We start from the raw sequence: 9,901 nt of genomic DNA, 5'->3' as shown, positions 1-9,901 counted from the left end.
ACTTTGGAATAGTCTCCCCTTAAATATTAGATCTGCACAAACACTTGAGCAATTTAAATCTTTACTAAAGACACATTTCTATGCCCTGGCTTTTAACACATTATGACCCAAGCATTTTGGTCTTATTTGAATTAGTTTAGTTATTGTTTTAATTCTTTTACTGTCCTTTTGTTTTTTATTGTTATTATTGTATTACATTGTTGCTTTTTAATACCATTTTTATATTGTTAAGCACTTTGTGCAGCATCGGCTGTTTGAAATGTGCTATATAAATAAATTTGACCTTGACCTTGACCTTGTAAGCAGAAGCAATAATGCGAGTAAATCTATACTTATCAATATTAATCCCTAGGGGCTGATAATTCCCTGCTCGAACCACAGCTCTAAGTGGTCATATGCACTGTTAACCTGGAAAAGGCTCCGGAAAAGCGTGGATGTCTTACTTTATCATCTGACCTTAAACCCTTGTCTTTCAAACTAAGATCACGTAAATCCTAACACTAGCGTGAATATGGGCTTATCATTTCCCTGCACAAATCAATACACATCAACCCCAATACTGCAGCCAAAACTACAATTAAATACAAATGTATGTTTACAAAGAAACAGCTTTTTTCACAGCATTAACAAAAATAATCTGGCCTCAAATAAGTTTGAGTATCTCCATCTCAAAGTTCTGCAGAATGAGTAGCCATTCATTCATTAGTTCAGCTCGTCAAACCTATCCCTGTTTATTAATGAATTAACTTGCAGGGTTACTTGTGGGTCTATCTGTTTCTAAGTGCAGGGCTGGGCTCCGCTGGTTGCACCTGGAGGCAATTTTAGGTGATAAAATTATTAGCGGGATAAACAGTAAAACACAGCTTTAATAACCTATATACAGCAGGATTGTGTATTTTTAAAGCTGTGACACTAAATTAACCGTGTGAAAGCACTCCGCGGGGGGGAAGCGCCTTGACGGTAAAACTTTGGCAATAACTGTGTGCTAGCTAGCAGCTTGACTGCCACAAAACTCCCGGTCACGAATGTTTGCAAACAATAATCATTACCTCAAAATATTCAATCCAACTAGTTAAATCAATATCACTATAATTATTTGACATTTATAAAACGTTAATCTAGCTAAGCCGCTTGTTTTAAGTAGCACTGCCTGACGTTGAGGAGCTATTACCTGGTGGGTCTCCGCGGTGGAAATGGCAATTAAAGCGTCAACCGGCAGCTTAAACGGCTCCTACGGAGATCGGTCTGTAAACAAAAGCACTGAAACGTTTCACTGTCTTCACGTATTATTAATGTATTGAGTTGAACCAAGAAAAGTTTGTTATAAAATTAACCACTAGGTGGCGATAAGAGCGCACATTTAAAAGTTCCTTTGCGCTTTCGTCACACAATCGTGTTAGATCTCGCGAGAATTGTTTACGCCGGCTAAAGCAGCAATTACACATTAGTTTTCTCTATATTTTCCTTCCAATGAGCCAGCCTTTCTTATTTCTTGTTTACGTTACTAATTAAAGTAGTCTTGAAAAGTAGTCCAGTATTCAGTCCAGTCTTTGTACCTGACAATTTTCCGAAAACATTTTTGTCTCTTTGTGAAGCTAGGCTTGATGTTTTATGTCTGCTACTGAAGACTATAACTTAAAATTTCAGGTTGTTATCTCAAACTTTTGAACAGGGCATCGCAAAAATATCGAAGAAATAACTCAAAAATTACAAAATTACTTTAGAGTTTGAGTTATGTCCAAAGTTTGAGATAATTTTCAGTATTTTTTGGGTTCTGTTTTTGATTTTTATCAGAAGCAGAAAGAAGCTTCAGCTGTATTCTGTATATTCACTTAGAGGCATTTCTGAATGAGTTGAAACTAAAGACAAAGTCAACCATAAAAAAGACGAATACAGCGTTTATAGCACAAGGGAATATACAAGATTTTCACTCAACTTGTGAAGGTGATGAGAGGTGAGGCTTAACTTATTAAATTTAAATTTGCCATTATCATTGTTACTTATGCTAAAAACAAAATAAAGATGTTTTGCTAAGAGAACTTGAGTAGGCTATATATCAAGTCTCTTTTGGAAATAAAATTTTGTAATACCTCATTACTTGTGCAGAAAAAAATAAGAAAGTTAAACAAATTTCCAGAAGTATGTGTGTTTTTGATAATACTTCTTTACAGATTTTCAAGTAAGTGCAAGCTCAGCTTTTCAAACTAATGTGGGCATCTTTAGAAGAGGTCTGGTGAACTGTTTCTTCAAACTTTTGGTAATCCCAGAAAGGTTTTATATGCACCCAAGCTGCATCCTTTACCTACAGGAATGAAAAGAAAAAGATGTCAGTGTGTAAACTGGTCATGTATCATTGTCCTTCCTTATAACAGCATCCCAGTCATGAACATTCCTGTATAAGAATGATCTCTTATACAATCATCTGCTGTGGTGCAGCAGATTTTGATTGTGAGAATCACTTGATTCATTTTATGGTCTGCCATCAAAAATTAGATTTACAATAGAACATAAAATTATTCTATTGTGAGCATTAAATTGTGAAGACTTTGAGTATCTCATCATCTACTTAATATCATCAAAAGATTCAGGGAATCTAGAGAAATTTCTGTGCACAATGGACACAGCTGAAAAAAAAATTGAATATCCAGATGATGTACTTTTCAGGGAAGGCCTCACCTATTTTAGATAATGCTAAACCATATACTTGATCTACTACAACACCATGGCACCACAGTAGAACATTTAATACATTATGAAACGGAAAATATGAGAAAGAAGACCCAGAATTGCTGTGAAGCTAAAATCCTGTATCAGACAAGGTTAGGACAATATTCCTCCCCCAAACGTTCAACAGCTGGTCTCCTCTGTTCCCAGATGTTTACAGGCTGTTGTAAGGGAGAGGAGCTGACCGTACACATTGGTAAACACAGCCCTGTGTCGACTTTTTGGGATGTGTTGCTGTCATCAAATTCAAAATAAGCAAATATTTATCTTAAACTGGTAGATTTTTCACAGTTTAAACATTTGATATGCTTTCTATGTTCTGTTGTGAGTCAAATATGAGTTTATGGGATTTGCAAATCACTGCATTCTGTCTTTATTTACATTTTACACAGTGTCACAACTTTTTTGGAACTCGGGACGTCAGTATCACATTAGATAATCCAGCAACACGTGCATGAAAGTTGCAATAAGCAGATTATTGTATGTGTTATATTTTGCTTCAGTCAGTACTAACATGTTGGACTCTTCTCCACAAGCCAGTAGCAGAAGCCCGTCCTAGCGCGCTCATTGAACACATTCCTGTACTGGGACATGTTTCGAGGTGAAACACTGTTTTTTTTTAATGTGCCTAAAGGGAAAAAACATAAACAAAATAAAGATTCAGCAGTGAGACCGATACCTAAATTAAGAGTTCATCACCAACTCTGATGTGACACCTGCTATATGCTCACTAGAGGGAGGGAAGAGAATCATTACCTGCACCTTCGTCCTGAGTCAGGGGAGGTAACGGGCTGCCGGTGGTGCGGTCTAGAGCAGAATTACCTCCATGAGACGGAGCCACTTAAATAAATTATAAAATCAAAAACAAATTGGAAATTAGAGACATTTTTCTTGAAAAGGCCAGTTTCTTTTACTTGATTATTCTCACAAACCTGATTCTTTTAACAAGGATGGTGGAAGTGACGCAAAATAAACTGGTACCTATGTGGGAATAACCATGACACCAACTCACAGTAATTTATGATGTAGTAATCTGTCTGCGGCTCTGCAGGTAGGCAGGATTTCTTGTCGTTTTACTCTTACCATTGTTTTCATTTTGCTCCAGTGATCTGTCTGCAGGTGTGGGAAGACAACTGGGTGACTCCTCGGCCAAAATGTTTTGCTGGCGGAGAAAATGAAAAGGATGATGAACTCTGGATCCAAGATCTAATTATTTACAGTTGTAAGAGACGCAGAGAAAAGCTGAGGTCTTACAGCTCTCGCCTGAAACGACCTGAGTGCTGTTTTTTTTCCTTTTCCCCCGCCTGCATGCTCCTGATACACGGCACCCAGCTCAACTCGTTTCACACACACACACACACAACAATGTGTTGTGTTACTTTGTCACTTAGCAACATGTCTGGCAACAGTGCCCCTGCTGAGCAAACAGAAGCACGTTATGATTTCAGGTTGTGATCTGTTCCTGAAAGAGGGCATCCACATGTAGGCTGTGAGTGAGATGCTACAGAAGTGCCAACAGCATGAGGTTATTCGGGTATATTACACGTGAAGTCTGAGCAGTGTCATTGCTATTATGATACAATTTTCAAGTATTAATTAAAAAAAATGCCATATCATAAATTAATATAAAATATAAATGGATACATTTTTGTATTATTAACCAGAAGAGCAACAAATTAGAGACACTAATACATGTAACTCAGTGATATCCTGGTCGTTCCTTTATTTATTTGTTATCCTCATAGAAAGGGAAAGGGGGCATGTATGACTGCACACAGAGGAGGTTACGTTGTTCGAGATGTCCTTGAGATGCTCATTGGATGTTTAATTGTTTTGTTTTTGATACAGCATACAGGATTGCATAAATTGCTTTTACACCTGTGTACCCATTTACGCTGTTACCTGTATTAATTATACCAACTTGTTAGAATTCATCTATTCTTGTTTTAAAATTTAAAGAAATGCATTAATTATCTTGCCATTAATTTACACACAGCTCTATTTAAGGTCCCACCACAGCACAACACCTTGGTTTTTTTCTTTTTTTAGCCATTCTGTTGTAGATTTGCTGCTGAGCCTGGGGTTGTTGTCCTGTTGAATGAACCAGTTTGAGCAAAGCTTTACCTGTTGCACAAACAGCCTCACTGGATTCTGTTTTGGTATACAAAAGTGTTCCTGGTCTGTTCAATGACTGCAAGGTACCCAGGTTGTGTGGCTGGACAGTTGGCGTCTGTGTTTGGTTTTCTGGAAATGTGGCACTGTGCATCTCCTCTTTGCTCTCATCTGTCTAAAGGATATTGCTGCAGAAATCTTGTGGTTTGTTTAACTTTGCAAAGTTGATTTTTCTGAGCATTGTACATGTTTTTCAAAGGACTGCATAGACTCTTGTGAAAATGTGCTTTTCGAGGCAGTAAGTTAGGCACAGCTGACTACACTCAGCTAATTGCAGAGATGTGTAGAGGAAAGGATGGTCTGTATGGCATTGGTCTTTGTAATGTTTTAGTAGAGGACACTTCTTTTGACCACATTGTAATTTTTGCAGCTTTACTTTTTTGTTACCGCTGAATCCAATGGCTTATCTCAGCAAAGCAAGATCTGTATCTTCAACAGCAATGTGAAAGCAGTGCTTCTGTATGGGTCCGAGACGTGGCGGGTGACCAAGACCACTACCAGTAAGATACAGATTTTCATCTACAAGTGCTTGCGACACATCCTCAACATCAGATGGCCTGAGAAGATCTCAAACACAGGCCTGTGGAAGAGAACCAGCCAGAACCCGGTCGGTCAAGACATCAAGAAGAGAAAATGGGGCTGGATAGGCCACACACTTCGAAAACCACTCGACAATGTCGCAAAGCAAGCACTGGACTGGAACCTACAAGGCAAAAAAGGAAAGTGGGGAGACCCAAACAGACTTGGAGAAGATCTGTCGAGAGCGAAGTGAAGGCCGTCGGAATGACGTGGACCCAGCTAAAGAGAGCAGCCCAGAACAGAGTCCGTTGGCGTGGTGTTGTTGCAGACCTATGCTCCCCCAGGAGTCAACAGGAAAATTGAATCCAATGGCTTAGCGGTCACCCTGAAATCTTCTTTTTCTTACAACTATTACTTCCTCACATCCCCTGGACATCCTGTGAAACATAACTGTTATACATTTGCTTTATTTACAGACAGCACCAACAACTAAAACAGCAATGTAAACTGAAGAGTGTTCCAAGGTATCAATGTGTCCATCCATTAATAAAACTTGTATATATTTTATTCATTATACAAATAAAACTCTTTTACATACAGCAGCAATGTGTCATCAGGAAAATTATTACAAAGAAGACAGAAAAGAAGACAAAAACAAGAGGATAAGCTCCTCGGTCACAGTATTTTCCCCACATTGGAAATCATCTGCGAGTTAACCTTTATGACAGTCTCACCTGTTCCTAATAACCCAATATTTCTGACAGATTACAGCTACAACAATAGAATACAACACAGCATCCATTTTTGAAGGGAATTGTGCAGGTATGGCAAGATAACCTCATATCAAGCATTACTAATAAGAATATGAACAACACAGATCTCTGAATTCTAATGTGGCTACATACAGAAGATGGATTTATATTACATATAACTCTTACTAAAAAAGGAAAAAACACATTTTCTTCTGTTCAACAACTGTGACAAACAAACAGAAGATCAAACTGAAACTGATTTCCAAAAAATGTGTTTATAGCCGCTGTGAAGTAAGTCCTGTGTTTCATCTTTAAAGTTCTTTACGTTCTCGGAAAGTGCAAGAACATCTGTCCTTATGTGATAAATATCCATTCTGCCTTAATCATCACTCCTCCTGCCCTTGTGTGTTCTCTTTCAGATGTTGGGCTACTCGCTGGTTTATGCGTTGGAGATCTTTCAAAACACTCGGGCGATCTTCGAGCTCCTCGTGGAGGGACCACGCTATTTCCAAGCTCCTGTAGTCGTTTGGTCGCACAAGACGCCGAGTAACCTGAAGAGCTCGATCCTTGAGACTGTAAACTGTGTAAACAAACGCTTGTTAACAGTGTGGGATTTTTTGTCAACTCACAAATCCAAATATAGATCAGTTTGTCTCTAAATTTACCAAAACTTCTTATGCCAAAAGTGAATCAAACAATACTAACATCAGAGTTTCTTAATTAAAACATTACAACATCTGTCACACTATTTTGTGTGGTTTCCCCTGAAAATTGCTGATGAAAAAAAGAAAAATAACTGGTAAAATTTCTATAATATCCAGAGAAACTATTACGTATTTTTTCATGAAATTAGCCTGTATGATTTGATCAATATGCTAATCACTCTGTATACTCTGAAACTAGCTTAATGCACACTTACTACTAAATCATAATTGTACGGCACAGAGACTTCAGGTAATATAACTGATGTTTTACCTGGTAAACTGATATTGGCATATGTCACATTTCCACCCCCTGCTGGCTTAGGAAGAAACAGCTCTTTGCTGTTGACCTTGAGAGGGTCATCGGTCTCTGCATCTCTGAACATCCACGGGTGACCTGGAAAAGATACAAGCGGAAACACTGTTTAAGAGTTAAAGCCTGAGGCCTGTACTACGAACAGTTAACCCTGGGTTAACTGCACACTGGGGTGGTGGTTAAATTCCTGTCAGGGTATATCGCCATGATAACTTGCGTTGTCCTTTTGTTGTACCTTTTCGAGATTAGGGATCAACAGGTACAAAATCGCAGCCTAACGCTCACCATAAAATAGCGTAACCCAGAATGGTCTTAAGACCCCACCTACTGTACCAGAGCCACACCACTGTGCCTGCCTCTCTCTTCACATAGCGCTGTCGCCTCCGGTGAGAATCCTGACACCCTTCCCACACCCATCACTTTCATTGCAGACCAGGTTCAGATGCAAATGAGGAGACTCCACTCAGGCAAGTCTGCTGGACCAGATGGAGTGAGTCCCCGCGTCCTCAAGGCCTGTGCCCCCCAGCTTTGTGGAGTCTTCAATAAGCTGTTCATGCTGAGTCTGGGTCTGCAGAGGGTCCCAGTGCTGTGGAAGACATCATGCCTCATCCCTGCACCAAAGACGCCACGCCTCAATGGCCCCCAGGACTACAGGCCTGTGGCATTGACCTCCCACATCATGAAGACTCTGGAAAGGCTCATTCTGGACCAGCTCCGACCCATTGTCAGACCACATTTGGATCCCCTTCAGTTCGCTTACCAGCCCCGTCTCCGAACTGAGGATGCCATCATCTATCTGCTTAATCGTGTCTACACCCATCTGGACCAGCCAGCGAGCACTGCGAGGGTCATGTTTTTTTACTTTTCCAGTGCTTCCAACACCATCAGGCCGACCCTCCTGGGAGATAAGCTGACAGCGATATAGGTGGATGCTTCTCTGATGTCCTGGATTGTTGATTACCTGACCTCAGCAGAGATGATGAGACAGAGTACCGGGCTGTGGTCGACTCCTTTGTCCCGTGGTGTGAGCAGAATCATCTTCAGCTCAACGTGGCAAAGACCAAGGAACTGATCGTGGACTTCAGGAAGACCAGGAAACACTTGACCCCTGTTTCAATCCAGGGGGTCAATGCTGACATTGTGGAGGACTATAAATACCTCGGAGTATACATTGACAGGACTATAAACTGGACTGGGCTAAAAACACCACAGCACTTTACAGGAAGGGCCAGAGTCCCATTTTGACCAATTGCTGAGACTCAATAAACTGCTCCGTCAGGCCAGTAATGTTGTGGGGATGGAGCTGGACTCCGTTAAGGTGGTGTCGGAGAGGTGGATGTTGTCCAAAATAAAGACAATGTTGGATAATACTTCCCACCCACTCCATGACATGCTGGTCAGTCACAGGAGCCCGTTCAGTGAGAGGCTGAGATTACCAAAGCACCACTGAACAACACAGGAAATCAGTTTTTCAGCACTATATACATATGAACAGTATAAAGAGAAAATATATATAATATGTACAAATATACAAGAGTAATGCTTTAAAGGTGATACTATTTCATGATTTTCGTGATACAATTCTAGGTTCAGTTTCCAAGACATGGCTTATTATTTTTATTATTATTATTATGAATCTCGGAATTAAAAGACAGACAAAATACTAAAACATATTATTTAAACAAAGAGACAATCATTAAAATTAAATTAATTAAATTAAATCAATAGGAGCTGGCAACACAGATGATAATCAAAACAACTGAAAGCTGACTTCCAGTCTGTAAAGACATCATATGTAACAGACCTGCATAAAAACAGGTCTATATATATATGTGTGTGTGTTTGTAGTAAACCTAATCCTAGACATCCATCGTTTTCCTTTAGTCTGGGCTGGGTTCTTCTCTGAGAAAGCTGCGTTCAGGTGATACCAGCATTCCTAGAAAACTGCTTTTTTACACAAAACAAAGCTTTAAATCTCTAGAAATACCTGAGGAAGCACCCTTGCTACAATAAAGCTACAAATTAGCTACACTTGTTAGCTAATCGCTTTATGCACTGGTAACGTGCAAGCAGCCGTCTTACCGACGTAAGTGTTCATCCTCCGTCCAGTCCCTGGTTGTATGTCATTGTAAGGATGCGGTTCTCCCTGGTAATTTATCCACAAAGGCCGTACGACACGGGGACTATGGTTATAAAACAGCACTTTAACTGGTATCTGACTGTTCAGGGAACGAACCAGAGGAAGTGACTCCTCTCCTTCTTGAGGCATTGGAGCTAAATAATGCTAAACTGTTATCGCAGCGAGAGTCGCGTTCTGTAGCTAACGCTAGCAAGTAGCTCCCTAAATGTTTACAATCGTCCGAGACGGCAGCTACTCGAAATTATAAAAATCGTATCAGTTAATCTGTCTAGTCGCTTACTTATCTTATAAAACAGAAAAAGTTAAAAAACACTTTTAAACGCCGCAGCGAGAAAACTACTTCTCAACTAGTTTGTTTACAGTCACTTTTCCGGTTGAAAGTGTGGAACGTTGAACTGTTCTGATCTCTGATTGGTCGTGACATGCGTGACGACATGCAGTGGCTCGCTACAAGAGATGCGTTCAGTACGTGGTGCAGAAGCAGCAACAAGAAAATAAATTTCAAATGAAATCACAACAGGAAAACTGTCAGACTCTCACCCACCTCCACCTAGAAAATAAATAAAAGCAATTATAT

At 39.8% G+C, this 9,901-nt stretch overlaps 2 protein-coding genes across 2 annotated transcripts in view; both read right to left on the bottom strand.

Annotated features, from left to right (window-relative positions):
- The window catches only part of tatdn2 (TatD DNase domain containing 2), a 6,865-nt gene extending 5,477 nt beyond the window's left edge, over positions 1-1,388 (bottom strand). The window contains exon 1 of the mRNA XM_005741342.1: positions 1,172-1,388. The gene's annotated coding sequence lies outside the window, so the exon portion shown is untranslated. The remainder of the gene's footprint in view (positions 1-1,171) is intronic.
- Positions 1,389-5,956: 4,568 nt separating this feature from the next.
- vhl (von Hippel-Lindau tumor suppressor) lies at positions 5,957-9,749 on the bottom strand. The gene is made up of 3 exons (XM_005741341.2): positions 9,267-9,749; positions 7,143-7,265; positions 5,957-6,747 (listed from the first exon to the last, which is right to left on the bottom strand). The coding sequence occupies exons 1-3, from the start codon at positions 9,451-9,453 to the stop codon at positions 6,554-6,556; spliced, it is 504 nt and encodes a 167-aa protein (XP_005741398.1). The 5' UTR covers positions 9,454-9,749; the 3' UTR covers positions 5,957-6,553.
- Positions 9,750-9,901: the final 152 nt, after the last annotated feature.

The sequence above is a fragment of the Pundamilia nyererei genome, unplaced genomic scaffold, assembly GCF_000239375.1.
Source record: "Pundamilia nyererei isolate P.nyererei 1_Seehausen unplaced genomic scaffold, PunNye1.0 scaffold00110, whole genome shotgun sequence".
Lineage (NCBI taxonomy): Eukaryota > Metazoa > Chordata > Actinopteri > Cichliformes > Cichlidae > Pundamilia > Pundamilia nyererei.
This window is presented reverse-complemented; position numbering and strand designations above follow the sequence as displayed.